General features: G+C 38.8%; 1 protein-coding gene across 2 annotated transcripts in view; it reads left to right on the forward strand.

The window, feature by feature from the left end:
• Positions 1 to 17741, forward strand: part of CNTN5 (contactin 5) — a gene marked incomplete at both ends in the record, with an annotated part of 341700 nt that overhangs the window by 95678 nt on the left and 228281 nt on the right. Inside the window, 2 exons of one of the 2 annotated variants that reach the window (XM_084278561.1) lie at positions 5121 to 5339; positions 17488 to 17611. In XM_084278561.1, the coding sequence (XP_084134687.1) occupies positions 5121 to 5339; positions 17488 to 17611 (343 nt within the window). The remainder of the gene's footprint in view (positions 1 to 5120; positions 5340 to 17487; positions 17612 to 17741) is intronic. The other variant, XM_084278562.1, reaches the window with a different exon arrangement.

The following is a 17741-nucleotide window of genomic DNA, read 5'->3' on the forward strand; positions in this document are numbered from 1 at the left end:
AAGTGTTCTCCATTCAACTAGATAATAAAGGATTTTAAAATATGGGTTTTTTTCTTTTTAAGTGGGAAAAGAATTACAGTCTTCTTGACTTGATGAGGCAGCACAGAACAAGTTCATTTCACCAAGCTGCCTACACATACTATTTCAACAAAAAGAAGTTGTCAAAACTATTTCAAGGTTGTTGAATCCTATTTACTGGAGTAGCTTATTGGGTTATATATGTGAAGAAACAGGAGACTTACAGTCTAAAAGAGAAATCTTACATTAGTAAAAACTGCACTTTGATTCAAGCTTCTGCAGAAAAGGAGGCTGCATACCACTGGAGATTTCTGTATGGCTTCTATTTACTCCTGCCTAGTAATGTGATGTGTTGACAAAAATTAGGCAGCCTGGAACAACTCTCTCTATCATATTTTCTCCTTTTTCCAGTCCCGCGTAGCACTTAGCCCTCCACATTTTTCTGACTTCTGCACCTCCTCAAACCTCTTTCCCTTCCAGATCCCTTCCTCTGCCTAGAAGCTGTTCCAGAAACTCACCCTAATGACATAAAGTCTGATACCAAGTTGATCAGGTCAGGAGTGCTTTTAACTCAGGCTTGCTAGGGACTGTAGTATGTATCATCTAGTAAGTTGACATCCTTTTCAATTAAATAGAATAGAAAGAAAAAGTATTTCATACCATTCTTTTGAAAGGATTGATAGTTATTTTGCTCTCCTGAGTGTGTATAATCTGCAATTCAGCCTGATGGTAAATGAATTAAGTGTAATGAAAGATACAACTTCTGATTTTTTTTTTTTTTGTTTATAGCTTTATATATGCATACTGCTTTTTGTTTCTTCTGTATGCCTGGGTAGCAGTGAGGAAGGCTGCTTATTTGTCTTACCTTGTTTGCTGGGTGATAGCAGAACCTAGTAAGAAGGATGCTTCTCTCTTGAGAGCAAGGTCATCTGAAAGACTTTTATGGAAGCAGGTGGAGGTGGCAGAGAACGAGAGACACAGCAAGGAGGAAATATAAGTGGCAGACTTGTGAGAGGAGCAGGGGCTTGACTGCATATTGTTCTCAGTGTGTCACTAAACTGAAAAAATTACTATTGAAAACAAAAGGAAGGGTTATAAACCAGTATGCTTATCTAGAAACATGCAGTGTTGTGCTTTTTCTCCACCCGCTTTCCAAACTGACAATACAGGTCAATAGGAACAGACAAGTTATATTAAATGTTAAATCTAAGAATCAGGATTGTTAATGTCAGTATTTGGTTTCTGTTTGGTAATCTCCATTTATTTACAATAGAAACAATATACAGCTCAGACTCTAACATGCACAGGAAGCCCTTCTGTCTACCCATCAGGGAAGACTGATTTGAAATTTTCCAAGTAAAATGACAAAACAATAATTATTTTGATCTTTTCAAGCTGGAATAGCTGATATACTCAGGAACATAATCTAAGAAATTATCTCCTGTGGTCAAAAAATAGGCTACAATGTTTAAAAGGTCCTCAGACATGAGAGTTTTTTCTCTGATATAAATATTGCATTTAGTACATTTAGCAGCTTAATAATACCGCATTTCAGTCACAAAAGTATGTATCAGTTGCTGAAAAAGTACTGACATAAAGTTTTCCCAAATCCATGTCCTTTGCCATAGGGCAAATAACATTGAGCTCAAGTACCATGCTGAAAATAGAAAAGTGACTCTATCTGCAGAAAATACTCAAGGAACAGCACATTCATTATAGATGTAGCTGTAATCATGTTTCCCCTGGAAATCTTATTAAAGTTTATTATGCTGTGTTGTAAAGTTTGGACCAAAGGCATGTCTACTTTTTTTTTTTTTTTTCTCCCCCCCTCCCCCCCCCCCCAAAGTAGAATTCCTTCCAGTATGTATTTCTTCTATGTCTGTGTGCACACTGGAGAAATGTCTTCCCAACATTATTCACCGCTGGTTCCATTAAATTTAAAAAAAAAAAATAGAAAAATGGAAAGGGAATGGGAATGGGAAAGGGAAAGGAAAAGGGAAAGGGAAAGAAGAGAAGGGAAGGGAAGTAGGACGGGACCTTCTTTGAGCTGGAAGGGACCCACAAGTCCAACTCCTGGCTCCACACAGGGCCAACCAAGTCAGAGCACGGGACTGAGTCCATCAACCCGCCAAACTCCATGCTGTGACCACTTCTCTAGGGAGCCTGTTCCAGTGCCCAACCACCCTCTCAGTAAAGAACCTCTTCCGAATATCCAATCTAAACCTCCCCATATCAGCTTCTTACCGTTCCCTCAGGTTCTAGCTCTGGTCACTGAAGAAAGGAGATCAATGCCTGCCCCTTTGCTTGCCCTCATCAGGAAGCCAACGACTATGATGAGGTCTCCCCTCAGCCTTCTTTTCTCCAGGCCGAACAGATCGAGGGACTTCAGCCTCTCCTTGTTAGACTTCTCCTCCAGACCCTTCCCCATCCTCGTTGCCCTCCTCTGGACGGTCTCCAATAGTTTTTTGTCCCTCTTATACTGTGGCGCCCAAAGCTGCACACAGTACTCAAGGTGAGGCCTTATCACCACCTACAACTACTTGAAGGGAGATTGTAGAGAGGTGGGTGATGGTCTCTTCAGCCAGGTGACAGGAGATAGAACAAGGGGAAATAGCAAGAAGCTGTGCCAGGGCAGGTTTAGATTGGACATTAGAAAAAAAAATTTTCACTGCAAGAGTTGTCAGGGCCTGGAACAGGCTGCTCAGGGAGGGGGTTGTGTCACCTTCCCTGGATGTGTTCAAAAAAGGGTTGATGAGGTACTTAGGGATATGGTTTAGCATAGGATGGGAAAGGTTGGACTTGATGGTCTTCAAAGATCTTTTCCAACCTTGTGATTCTGTGATTCTGTGATTCTGTGACTTTCTACTGTGGGAGGGACCCCAGGCATGAGCAGTGGAAGATGCAAAGAGTTCTTTGCCTGAGGACGAAGGAGCAGCAGAGACAATGTGTGATCACAGAACCATATCCCTAAGTACACACATCCAGAGAAGGTGACTCAACCCCTCCCTGGGCAGCCTGTTCCAGGCTCTGACAACTCTTGCAGTGAAAAATTTTTTTCTAACATCTAATCTGAACCTGCCCTGGCACAGCTTCATGCCATTTCTCCTTGTCCTATCTCCTGTTACTTGGCTGAAGAGACCATCACCCACCTCCCTACACTCTCAGGTAATTGTAGGTGATGCTAGGGTCTCCCCTCAGCCTCCTCTTCTCCAGGCTCCCTCAGCCGTTCTTCATATGATTGGCCCTCCAGCCCCTTCACCAGCCTGGTTACCCTTCTCTGGACAAGTGATGAAGTTACCCCAACCCCTATTCCCCATCCGTCTGTGTTGCTGCAGGGAGGAGGGAGAGAAATGGGGAGTGAAGTTGATCCTGGGGAGAAAGAAAGGGTGGGGGGAGGTGTTTTATTATTTGTTTTTGTTTCTCATTACTCAAAACTGATTTGATTTGCAATATATTAAATTAATTTTCCTGAGTCAAGTCTGTTTTCCCATGAGCATAATTGGTGAGTGATCTCTCCCTGTCATTATCTGGACCCAGGAGCCTTTTGTTATCTTTTCTCTCTTCTCCTCAGCTGAGGACGGTAGGGATAGTGTGGTTTTGGGGGGCATCTGACATCTAGCCTGGGTCAAACCACTATAATATGATGTACAAAGCAATACAATGCACCTAATAAAATAGATATTTTGTGAGACCAGGATGAAAAAAAAGAAAATTACTTAAAACAGAGCTCTCTTTATTTGTGCCTTTCCCGTCTGGTTGCCAAAAGCTGTATTTAAATCCAAATTTTGAACGAGACAGAGCATTATCAAATAATTCCTATGTTTATATTTTTCACAGATAAAAATGGTAATTTAAAAATACTATCATCTGCTTTTGCCAAATTCCAGCATCTTCTAAAAATTGGAAAAGGGAGTTTTTTAACATCTGATCAAAGACAATAAATAGTGTATTGAAATGACCTTTTCTGAAACCTGAAAAACCCTAAGCATTCACTATCACAATCTTCATTAAGTATGTGCTTCTCTAATTTTAAACCTACCAAAATATGAACTACTCTAAGCTATTTTTATGCTGAGAATATTTTTGAAAGCTGTCCAGCAAGTCCATGACCTAATATTTTGAAGAGATTTTATTTCAGTTGTGTACATTGCTATTCGAAGCTTTTGAACACTGAGTTTTCCTTTGTTCATTCTATGACAATGTGAAGAATATCCTGTTTATAAATATTTACCATGGGAAAAGACCATGATAGGTTGGAAAAGACAGATAAGACGTTCAAGATCATTAAGTCCAACTGTCAGCTCTACACCACTCTAAACCATCTCCCAAAGCACCTTGTCTACCTGTTTTTTAAACATCCCCAGGGGTGGCAACTCAACCACCACCCTAGGCAGCGTGTTCCAATGCTTCACCAGTCCTTTAGTGCATAATCTTTTCCTAATGTCCAATCTGAACCTCCCCTGGCGCAATTTAGGACCATGAATTATACAGGGTCTATTGTACATTATACAGACTCCAAAACCTTGGGTACTATTATTTATTTACAGACACTGAAATTTTAAGTACAGGTAGAAAAAGCAAAAAAGGGGAGATGGAAAAGGAAGTGACTTTGGCACATGAATGTTTTTAGGAGAGATGTTTGTGCACATATGCAGTTTTGGGCTTTTTGAGTAGCTCACTTGATTTGCAGAGTAGCATTGAAGAGCGTGTTCAGCTTCAACCAGAGTTTCTGCACTGCATATACAAATTAATCTAAGACTGTGAAGAAGAGAAGGTGTCTTGACAGACACTTTCCTACTGTGACTTAAGGTCACAGAAACAGAATTAAAATTTTTGAAAATTCATATTACCATAGGTAGGAAATTTCATAACCACCTGACTTTTATCTTGTTAGTAAACTGTAGGGGAATTTTCTGTCTTAGAGCAATATGCTCTTACCCAGATCTTTCTAGAAGCTGACACCCTTCTCTGATAATTCTGGGGCATCTCTGACACTCCTTTTACAGATAAAACTTTTCTACCGAATAACTACATATTCTGTTGAAAAGTGATTTTATTCTAATTCAGCATTCACTTATTGGGTTGTTGGGTTTTTTTTCCAGAATATTCAGAAGCTGTTCCCGGTCTCCCCACTTCATATGCTGCCATCCTAAGAATCAAATCTGGTAGTTCATCTTTAGCCTCATTTAATTCAAGAAGCAGACCACGATTAAGCAGCCCTTCATTAGGAAGTGTATCTTCACCAGGCTGGAGAGGAGCTGCTCAACATTATCACTCCCCAACAAACCTCTACCACTTTTCAGAGGCCTTCAAACATGATGGTAGGTCTGTTTTCCCTCTATGAATATTTGAAATGTTTTCCGAAAGCACCATATTTTTATCCACTTACTTCAGTATGTTTCAGACATAATTTTGAATTTTATTAAGCAGCAAAAGGTAGAAACAGGCCTCTTTCCCTTTCAATTCTTCAGATTACCCAGCTAAAACACCCTTTCTTAAAGATTCCTATGCAGAAGAGTTTTGTACAGTTTGTGCTACAGGAAAATAACAAGATAATTGTTTGAGATTCCATTGCAGCAATTCAGTTAATGCCTGTACATTCGAAAATCAAAGTAGTAAAACATCATTCCCTCTTTTATATATTCTTTTTTTCTCTTTGAAATGTTAATATTTTAATGAATGATAGTAATGTAAATTGAACATGAATAAGTGCATCTTATAAAAATACTCATGGACACATGCATACATGGATGGACATAATGCTGTGATAGGATGTAATTTACCTTTAAATTCAATAATTCATAGTAACAATAAGTTATTTCTCATATTTTCTATGTTGACAATATTTACCTGAATTATGTTCAAATAAAGATAGAAAGAAAACCAGGCAGAAATAAAAGAAGGAAGGGAGGAGAGGAAGAGGTTAGAAAATATTTAATCAAAATACAAGTGAAAGAACATTGATGAGAGGGGGGAAACATATTTATTACAATAGAGACCTTATATAATTCAAACATCTAATACATTTCATGCACTCTGGATTCAGATTTTTCAACAGAAAAGAAAACCCAAAATATTTTATTAGCTGCCTAGGTATACTGTTCTCAAGTGACTTCTCAACTGATTTCCCAGCAGACTGGCTTAGAGGCCTGACATGGCTTCCGTTAGAGGTCCTCTTATACTGACTTTATGCCATTTAATTTGAACTTTCAATCCAGCATATTTTTCCTGATATCTCAAATTAAAAGAACTATGCTGTAGCTCACTGCTGAATTTAAACTATATGGAATTACTTAGTGTAAACATGCAGTTAAGGCAATACAGTCCTTCTCTTCAAGCTATGTACCAATGTGTAAAGTCACGACTAAAGAATGTGAATAAAGTGTGAATTATTCATGAAATATTCTTGAAGAATCATAAAACTGCAAATTTATATAATTCCTTACTGTTCCAAAAACTTTTGGAAATGCTGCAGTAAAGATAATTGATCTAAACCTTGAACAAAGACTCTTTTTATCCTTGCATCTTTGGATTGATATCTTTTAGAAGAAAATAAAGGGCAGGGTCCAGTTCACAACTGAGTGTTAGAAGCAATGAACCTTGAGATGTGCAAGACCTGAATGTGATTTTTGTTGAATGAGAATTCCTGGTTCCACACCATCTGCTGGATTCAGCATTTACCAGTCTGAATTAAAGACAGAAACTACTAACATTTTTGTTTCATTGCTACAAAATATCAAGCAATATTGATTAATGTGGCATGCAGTTTGGACAGTACAAACTGCACAAGTTTAGAACAGTTATGTTTGTTTCAGGTCACAGATCAAAGAATTATCTGACAACAGGAAAAACCTGACCTATCTTGCCTAATAAGCAGGTAAACCTATCTGCTTCAGAAGTGAGAAATCTGAAAACATGAGAAAAGGAAAGCCTTCTCAAAGTCTTTTGACTTTTAAATCAAACATAGTTTTAAGAATAAATATATTTTATAAATGCATGTGCATATAAATAAGTATACATATGTGTGTGTCTGCTTCTATATATGCAAAATAATTTCAGTAAATTGCAGCCACCTTTGGTAAGGATGTTAAAATATGTTACAAACAGATTTATTCATTGGAACATTTTTTTCTGTGATGAATTAGTGGGCTTTTTCACTTTCATTGTACTAAAAGATTTTTTATATTTTGACAGATTACAGGGATATTAAAATGGATAATCATGTTTTATTTCTTAGGTGTTAAGCAAAAGGTTATATTGGAGAACCTACTTGGAAAATCAGTATTAGTATTGAAGTTAATAGATTTTTTCAGTGTTTAAGCTGAAAAAAGAGGTTTTCTAGCTTTTAGTTGAAAAAAGCAATGTGTTCTTTGAAAGCAGGGTGATTATATTTTTAATCTAAAATACTTTCTGAATATACTGAACAGGTTAAATTGTTTGTTTGCATGGAAACAAAAGTTAGTCAGAAGAGACTTTAAAGTCATTACCTCAAGTGTATACAAGTACAAAATGAAAATCAACCAGGAAAAAGAAATTAAAAACTGGCATGATAATGGATAGCACTAAAATCTGATCCACCTTTACAAAAAAGGATCTTTCCCTTTGAAGGACTAATTTTAAAGGAAACGCCTTTGTTTTGTTTTATTTTAATCATGTCTGATGATATGCACATTTCAGCAGCATATACAGCCTTATCTGCAACTCCTGCAACTTTCTCTGTGTACCCTATACAATACCCAGGGCTAACAGGTCACTGAGATATGGTTCAGTCCATGATATGTAAGTAGGTACTTTTCTGGGTGGGGTCTGTGTATAGAATCCAATGTGTATTTTTGGATGAAAGATCTGTTAGGCTGTTTTAGAAGTCCTATCATTTTACGGTATATTGTAGCTTTTCTTTAAACAATTCTTCCATCTCCACATTGGTTCAACAGACCTTCAAAAAATGGGCAGAGAAAGTAGAGAGATAAAAAAGCATTGTTTTCCCAGTCCTATAAAAAAATGTGGGTTTTAATTTTGCTGAGTTACTCTGCTTTCGAAGGGAATTATCAACCTTTTTCCAAATGCCATTTGGATAAATGTGGTGTCTCAGAATGACAGCTGAAACAGTTGCTTTGTCTGAAGATCTCTCTGGTACAACTTCAGAGGGATTATCAAAACCATACACCAGTATCACCTGCAGTAAAAAAGTGCTCCTAAACAGACACGAGCGGATGAAGAGGAGAAGACCTGAAGGAATACCTCCTTCCACCATATTCACATGGTGTCTGAGCATATTCTCTCAGTTACCTTGTGTCATGGTTTTACCCCAACTGAGAGCTGAGATCCACGCAGCTGCCTGCTCTTTAAAGGAAAAGAGGAGGGGGAGAAGAGGGGAGGGGGGGGGCTATGAGGCAAGGGAAGGGAAGGGGCAAATAACAACCCCAAAACCAAGAAACCAAAAGCCTGTGGGTTGGGATAAAGATAGTTTACTAAAATAGCAGAAAGATAAAATATAACAATGACAACAGTACTTTAGAGCAAAAAATCTATGAAGCTGTGGATACACAATGCAGTTACTCACCGAACCCACAACTCAGGCCGTGCCACCCAGAGCCATCCTGGAACCCGACCGTCCCCCCAAAAACCGTGCGTCCTGGAGCAGACCCTGCTCCTCCTCCCATCAGCCCCCCTTTATACTGAGCAGGACATAATTGGCATGGAATACTCTCTTTGGCCCATTTGGGTCACCTGTCCTGGATTCGCCCCTCCTTTCTCATTAATAGAGAAATATGAAGAGCTGAGAAAGTCCTTGACTGCTTGACCACAACTAAAAACATCAGGGTGTTATCAGCATTGCTCCCATTTTAACTCTCAAACACAGCATTCCATCCGCTACTACAAAAGAAGTTAACTCCATCCTGACTGAAACCAGGACACCTTGTCGTCTTGGTGAAAAACAGCAGAGTGAAAGTAACTCTGTTTCCTCCCTCCAGTACCTTAGACAGAAAAGATGATGCCAGGAAGGCTATCAATGGCAGTCATACAGCTTGAATGACACTGTAACATTGCAGACAGTGGTCAAACTACACTAATGCAAGTGACCAGTCCAGTGTAGAATTTACTACACTTTCACCTTCTGCAAATAATTATATGTTAAAAGTGCTATTTAAGAAAACGTTTAAAAGAAAATATCTTTTATTCTCCAAAAGTACGGCACACAGCAATATGAGATGCTAAAAATAATCTGGCCAATGCAGCTTCAATGCAGGTCTTTGAACAGGGTCATATTTCCTCCCTGCCCACCTCTGTGTTCCCAGGGCTCCAGGAATTCATTCTTTTTCACGGTGTATTTATTGACCTGGAATTATATCATGGATGGCATCAAGACAGCTGAGTGTTGAGGAATGATGCTATTTCAGTTACTACAGAATTGAAAGTACAGGAAACTTTATTTGCATCTGCAGTTTGTTCTTGTGGTATTTGCATTGTTCAGCAAGAAGAACTGAAGAACATCTGGTGTTTTTTTTCATCAGTAATTGAGGGAGAGAATGAAAGGGTCTCTATATGTAAAAGTGAGAAACCATGCTTTGGCTACTGCCTGAGGCTCAAGATACACATATTCCAGCTTCTATTCCCACAAGGATTTAAATACATGTTACTAAAAAGTCATATACTCTGACTGCAAATGTACTGCAAGGAGAACCTTGGAATTCAAAGGATGTTTGAGTATTTTTAGCAAGATTACTCAAGAATTTTAAAAGAGGGATTTCAGTAGTATATGAAATATTTACATACCATTGTCTTTAAATAAGAATTAAAAAATTTTACTAATGATTGAAAAGTTTTTTATATCCTTGCCATTTAAGGCAATACCAGTTTAAAGAGTAAATCCTAATGAGAGTGATTGAAACTTTTAATTCCTTAGAGTGAAAATGGTAACTTTTTCTGTAAAGGGACGACAAACTAGCTGTTAAATACTTGGTTGCAATACATACCTATAATCCCAAGACATATGTGCATCTTTATAGTGAATCACTGGTCTCATAGTGCTTACATCAGATACAGAAAACTGGTTGCTTTAATAAAAGCTTGTGTGAGAAACTGAAATATTTCCCTTGAGAAATTAAAATAGTAAATCGAAATATACATATGCTTAATATGTATGTTAAATATTCATCTCTTTTTATACTCTTGATTAAGTTAGAAAGAAAAACTAAGGTGTTCAGTTGAAATCCTGCAATGCACACTCAGACAGGGCTGTCCTGTTTAAACGATTGAACAGCTGGTTAAAAAATGGGTGCATCCCAACAGTAACACTCAGCTATCTGCTGACTTCTTGCATAGACCATTGGGTCATGCTGGCTGCACAGAGCAGGGTTCAGGTGTCTGGAAAGAGGCTCCACAATGTCACTTCAGGTGCTGTGAGGAGCCTCACATGGCCTGTAGTTGCTACACCAGGACAGGGCAGGGCTGGTGTGAAGATGGCACCTTGCTGGTCTGCTCTGCCTGGGGGTCTCATCGACCCCAAGACCTCCTAAATGGAACTGGGTATTTATCTGTTAAGATCTGTTAGGAATAGAGATTAATCCATGTACTTGAAGTGGAATCTCCATGGCACTTCAGACACCTGGGGTGTCTGGCCTGATCCCAAGAAACCACTTCAGAGACTTCCCATAGATTCTGTGTCATACATGACATCTCTGTGGATGAAAGGAATTGGATCAGAGGACAGAAGTTGAACCTGGCAGAAGGTGATGGGCTTTGCTTTATTTTCTTCTGGTCTTTGTTTCTTACTACAGAAGTCTCTTTTAACAGGAAATAGGTTTTTTCCAAGTTGAGACTGTTTTGCCTATGACACTAACTTGTAAGGGATCTTCCTGTCTTTATCTTGACCCAGGAGATTTTTATCCTATATTCTACCTTGGGGGAGTGTGTAAACAGCTGGTGGGCACCTCGCGGCTGGCCAAGGTTAACCTGCCCCAGTGTGTAATGTTATCTTGTAATGCTGTTTGGAGTGTACATACTGTAGATATAGGGGTTAGTGGTGGTCTTTTTAGTTTAAGAACTCTTCTGCTGTATTTTTTCTTAGATAGAATAGTTATGTGTAAAGCCAGTCAAGTGGTATTTATAATAAGGTACATTTTTCTTTTTCCTTATAAATCATGCTGTCTACTATCATCTAAAAATCTAAACCTCATCTTGGTTACTTGTGAAACTAGCATAAGGTATCACAGAATCACAGAATCACAAGGTTGGAAAAGACCTTTAAGAGTCCAGCCGTTCCTGTCCTATGCTAAACCATATCCTAAGTACCTCATCTGCCTTTTTTTTTAACACATTCAGGGATGGTGACTCAACCCCCTCCCTGGGCAGCCTGTTCCATGCCCTGACAACTCTTGCAGTGAAAAAATTTTTCCAAACATATAATCTGAACCTGCCCTTGTGCAGCTTTGTGCCATTTCCCCATGTCCTATCTCCTGTCACCTGGCTGAAGAGACCATCATCCTCCTCTCTACAACCTACCTTCAGGTAGTTGTAGGTGGTGATAGAGTGTACCCTCAGCCTCCTCTTCTCCAGGCTAAACAACCCCAGCTCCCTCAGACGCTGCTCATATAATTTGCCCTTCAGCCCCTTCACCAGCCTGGTTGCCCTTCTTTAGTATGTTGTCAGTATGTTCTTTGAGAACATACTGTTACAACTGCTCATGATAAAAGTGTAGTAAGATCCAGAGATTAATTTTTCAAGGAAGAGTCATCAGAAAGAGCAGACTGATGCAGTTGATTAGACCTGGGACTATAAATGAGAGTATATTAATCCTGATGTTGGCTTTCTTGAGCATAATTGAGCAGCCCTCCAATCTAGTTGGTAAATGAATGCATGAATAATATCTGTAAATACTAATTATTGTGCAGTATATTGTATACTGAATAAATTGCATCTGAGCTTTTCATGGTGACAACATACATGTTTAGTAAGTGCTACAACACTGCTAAAAGAGAAATTAAGTAATTCCCAGTTGTAATCAGGTGAAATTCATGTGGTCACCCACTTCAGAATGGGTATTCTCTAGCAGAATAATGTCAACATTCTAAACATTCACTGCTGATATTTGGGTACAATTTAGAAATCCCGTACCAAATACTTTACCCAGACCAGCAATAACATCAAAGTTATTGGAAAGTGAACTTTCAACCCATATCTATTTTTCAATTGCCACCTATTTAAAATCTCCAGGCTCTAAAAACAGCAATAGATGAAATTCACCTATTCCTGAGAAAGCTGATTAAATCCCATACTGATCATGAGATACATGTTTTCTCCAGGCACTTTAGGTTTTAGCTTGTACACTCAGTGGGTAAGTCTGCCTTAGAAACAATACAGGTAGTATAAAGGGTGAAGAAGACGTGGTGTTATTCAAGAATCAATATTAAACAGTTTTGACAAATTGAAAGTTATGAAGCAGTATGGTGATAACAGAATTTCCAGGATAAATTTGAAGACATTTAGCTGAATGCTGAATATTAGCAATTCATTTACCATGGAACTGAATGTTTTACATTATTGTCATGGTTTAAGCCAACTGGTAACTAAGCACCACACAGCTGCTCACTTCTCCCACCTTCTTCAAGGAAGTGGGCAGGAGAATGGAATAAAACTCACGGGTTGAGACAAAAACAGTTTAATAGGATAAAAAATCAATTTAATAAGAATAAGAATAGGAATAATTATGATACCACCAACTGATGCACAAATGCAATTGCTCATCATGTGCAGGAAAAGTGCACAGTCTGTTTCTGAGCAGCAAATCTACCTCCCAACTAGCCTCCTGTGGTGGTTTGACCCTGGCTGGAGGCCAAAAGCCCAGCAAAGTTGCTGATGGGCTTGGCCTTGGTCAGCAACAACTCCTACGTTGTTCCAGCTGGTGTTTGCTTTGTTGGTCTGGCAGAGACCTTATGGCTGCTTCTTGCAGAAGCCACCCCTGCAGCCCCTTTCTCCACCAGAACCCAGCCATGAAAAACTACAGCATCTTGCCAGTTAGATTTGTTGCATAATGTTCTATGGTGGAGAATATCCTTTTGGCCAGACTGGGTCAGCTGTCCTGGCTGTGCTCTCCCAGATTCTGATGCACCTGGAAGGGTGTGAGAAGATGAAAGGTTCTTGGCTTAGACAATACAACTACCTAGCAACAACTGAAAACATCAGTGTGTTATTACATTATTCTCATACTAAATTCAAAACACAGCACTATACTATGTACTAGAAAGTAAATGAATGCTATCTCAGACAAAACCAGGACAATTATAAATTAAGATTATGATTTCTTTAGTGTTTTCTTTGATATGAAAATTTTGAGAACTGCTAATAAGTAATTATTAGCTGATAAATTGGTAAGATGGCTAAAGAGTACCAAAATTCTATTAAACATTTTCCCGAAAGTACAGACTTTTATCCTGCAGTGTTAGAACTCTGTGTTATGAGTGTCATGAAAATCCACATTTGTTTTTTTTAATTTGTTCTAGGAAAACAGATTAATTATGTAAATTTACTGTGACTATTCACATTGCTCAGTTTCAGATATTTCTGACTGTGGAATGATCATTTGGGATAAGTGCTAGCTAAACTCTGCCCATCATTGATAAAACTATTGAAACCTTCACAAAGCTTCATTATATTTGATCTTGTATTAGCATACTATACCAGAAAATTGTTTTCTCTTTATTTATATGCCAGTCAGTGCTTTAACTTTATATGCCAGTCAGTGCTTTAACTTAACACCCCCCCCCCCCCCCCCCCATTCTTTAAAATTACCATAGAATCATAATAGAATCATAGAATTGTTTGGGTTGGAAGGGACCTCAAAGATCATCTAGTTCCACCCCCCTGCTATGGGCAGGGACAACTTCCACTAGCCCAGGTTATCCAAAGCCCCATCCAACCTGGCCTTGAATGCTGCTAAGGATGGGGCAGCCACAGCTTCTCTGGGCAACCTATGCCAGGGCCTCACCACCCTCACAGGGAAGAATTTCTTCCTTACATCTGATCTAAATTCTTCAGATTAAGCCCATTATCCCTTGTCCTATCACTACACCCTCTCATAAACAATCCCGCTCCAAATTTCCTCTAGGCCCCTTCAGGTTTCCCCAGACCCTTCTCATCTTCAGGCTGAACAAGCCCAACTCTTGCAGCCTGTCTTGTTCATAGCAGAGGTGTTCCAGCCTATCTTTGTGGCACTCCTCTGGACTCACTCCAACAGCTCCATGTTGTTCTTGCACTGGGGACCCAGAGCTGGATGCAGTGCTCCAGGTGGGGTCTCACTAGAGTAGATTAGAGGTTCAGGTCATGCTTCTTTCAGTGCAGCCCAGGAGACAGTTGGCTTTCTGGGCTGCAAGTGAACATTACCGGCTCACCTTCCCTTGTCTTCCTTTTATCAATGACTCACCTAGTGAAGCTTTTCTTGTTGCCCTTGATGTCCCTGGCCAGTTTTAATTCTATTAAGGTTATAGCTTTCTTAACCTGATCCCTGGCTACTCAGACAGTTTCTCTGTATTTCTCCAAGGCTACCTGCCCTTGCTTCCATGCTTAGTAGGCTTCCTTTTTGTATTTGAATTTGCTCAGGATCTCCTTGATCACCCATGCAGGCTGCCAGGTGTTTTTGCCTGACTTCCTCTTTGTTGGGATGCATCACTCCTGAGCTTGGAGGGGGTGATCCTTGAATACCAGCTAGCTGTCTTGGGGCTCTATTTCCTCCAGTGCTTTATCCCATGCTACTCTGCCAAGCAGGTCCCTGAAGAGGCCAAAGACTGTCCTTCTGAAGTCTGGGGCAGTGAGTTTTCTGTGAGCCTTCCTCATTGACCTGAGGATGCTGAATTCCACCATTTCATGGTAACTTCAGCCAAGGCTGCCCTTGAACTTTATATCTCCTCCCAACCCCTCCTTGTGGGTGAGAGCAAGGTCCAGTATGGTACCTCTCCTCATTAGCTGCTCTGTCACTTGGACAAGGAAGTTGTCATCAATGCATTTCAGGAATTTAAATGAAATATGTGCATCTTCAGTGTTTCAGTCACTGCTTCTGAAATAAACATAGAACCTTTTAGATTTTCAGTTTCAAGTCTATCACCGGAGTTTAAATGAAGATAGTACAATTAGGTGAGGTGCACTCCATCTGAAATGTAGATAAGCAGGCAAATATGGCTTTTTGTCTCTCAGGAACAGGGCTTGCTTGGTGCTGGACCTGAGGTAACGGACTCAACTTGGATCAATGTGATCAATGTTGAGCTTGTTTATTCAAACACACAGCTTATATATATTTCTATATCAGTACACGAGTTACATTGCATCACTACTGGTTATATGCTCTGTTCAAGTGCCTTACATGCGCCTCACTATTGCTAACAATTGGTTAAAGCTACATAGTCATGTTATTCTGTATAAGGCAATTGTTAACACTCTTGCAGTTTCTTATCTGGTTCTCACAGGCTTCTGCTTTCTGTTACTGTATTACAATCTTGCATTGACATGTCTTTGCTCAACCCCCAGGCCTGATTTATGGGGGTTGAGCCATGTGGCAATAAATATGGGTGGGCCACAAACCCACTCCTCTTAAGATACATTGCTACAGCATGGCAGAAGTAAAACTTGTTCTTCTAATTCCACACAGCACAATTATCCATTTTTCCACTACCATTAAGAAAGCCAGCCTCCACCTAAAGAGTTCAGGTTATTTTTACAAAAGGAAAGTGCAACATAGTATTTCGGTATTGCCATTGCAAATTATACAGGTAGAAAGAGCATCTATACTGCTAGTGACACCAGCACCTACTTAGAATTGCATCTTTTTCTTTCCTTTCAAGCAATCCTAGGCTGTTACATTCTGTTTTATCTATAGAGTAATTCCTGGGGAGAATATAAAATCATTAATCTTCATGAATATGCTCCCTATGCATACCCATACTAATCTGCATGGAATAATACCTAAATCTAAACCCCTGATTTATTTTTGCACATGAATTAATTCTTGTTTTTTCTAGACTCCAGCTCAATGAAAGCTGTGATTATTTATGCCTACATTCATTAGTATTTTCTCTTGTGCAATGCAGGTAACCAAAGTATAAGAAACAATCTATACAATGATTTTCTATCCACATTTTCCTTTCTTAAAAGAAGTTTTGCCAGCCGATTCCATTGCCCCTGTGGCAGCCTCAGCTGTAAAGCTCAAAACTTAGTACTTGAGGGTTTTTTACTTCAATGATAGAATCATAGAATGGTTTCGGTTGGAAAAGACCTTCAAGATCATAGTGTTCATCCAGTCCTACTAGGTCCAACACTAGACCATGTCACCAAGTACATCTACTCTTCTTTAAAATGCCTCCAGGGATGGTGACTCAACCACCTTCCAGGGAAGCCTGTTCCAATATCTGACAACCCTTTCATTAAAGGAATATTTCCTAATATCCAACCTGACAACAACTGACACAACTTCAGACCATTACCCCCAATCCCTTTTTTTTTCCAGATTAGACTGAAAGATATTTATTTAGAAAACATATTTATTTAGATATATGCATATATCAGAAATCATTTATTGTGGTTGTTTTGGCGTTCTTTTACATATGTATCCCAGAAAATATATTTCTGCCAGTACACATAACTGAAGTAATGTACCTAAGCAAAGAATTAATGTAAATATGCAAAACAGCAATCCACATTCCTTCACATAGTCCTACAAAACAGGGTAATAAACTTGAAACTGATGAAAACAGAAATTACTAGTTGCTGCTACTCTGATTTGTTTTCTTTACAAATTGACAGGCTAATTATTTGAGTCTGCTTCAGTAGAAACGTGCATACCTGAAAATAAAGATATTTCCCAAACCTGCACTTGAATAGCAGTGTAGAAAGACAAAAAACTGAGTGTGTAGTGAGTGTATAGTCACTAAAATAACCAATTCAATACCATAATGTGGTTTTTTTCCTACAGGATCAGAAACCTTTAACTTTTCTGGAGGGTACACTTCCCTTTTCACAGTAGGAATGAATTGGAGACATAGACGTATTCTAGAGTTCTATCCAGCTTTTCTTGTTCTGAAATATAAATTCATATAAATATGCCAAAATTACAGAAGACAGTGGAGGAAAATGAAATGTCAGATTTTGTGATATATTATTTAATAGCAGTTACCTCTTGCTGCAGTTAATTATATAAATTATTTTTCTTAGCAGCACTGTGTCTTAGTGCTCTGTGAGATAACTTGCTACAAGCAGCACAAAAAATTTTTGTTTACCTTTCTATCTATAAACAGAGCTAACTTCTCTTACTGGCTTAATTCTCTGGAGTTTCTCATTAAACTGCAGGCCAATATATGTCTGATTGATTAAAAAACCATGATGAGCAGTTAAATTATACCATATTTTATTATTAACTTGTTAATATTTCTTACACTTATATTTATTGAGGCTTCCTAAACTGTAGCACTTCTGTTTTCACAGAAAGTGTTGATTATGGGCCGGTGTTTGTACAAGAGCCAGATGATGTGATTTTTCCAACTGATTCTGAGGAGAAGAAAGTATCTCTGAATTGTCAAGCTCAAGGAAATCCAACGCCCACATACAGGTACCTGTTTCAGAATTATTTTGTTTTACTTTTTAGAATATTAGCCACTGCAATCCCACTCTGTCATTGTACTTTGGAGAACATAACAGAAACAGCTTTGTGACAAAAATAGCTTTCCTGATAGAGAGTT

The sequence above is a fragment of the Gallinula chloropus genome (genome assembly GCF_964237585.1).
Source record: "Gallinula chloropus genome assembly, chromosome: 1".
Classification (NCBI taxonomy): domain Eukaryota; kingdom Metazoa; phylum Chordata; class Aves; order Gruiformes; family Rallidae; genus Gallinula; species Gallinula chloropus.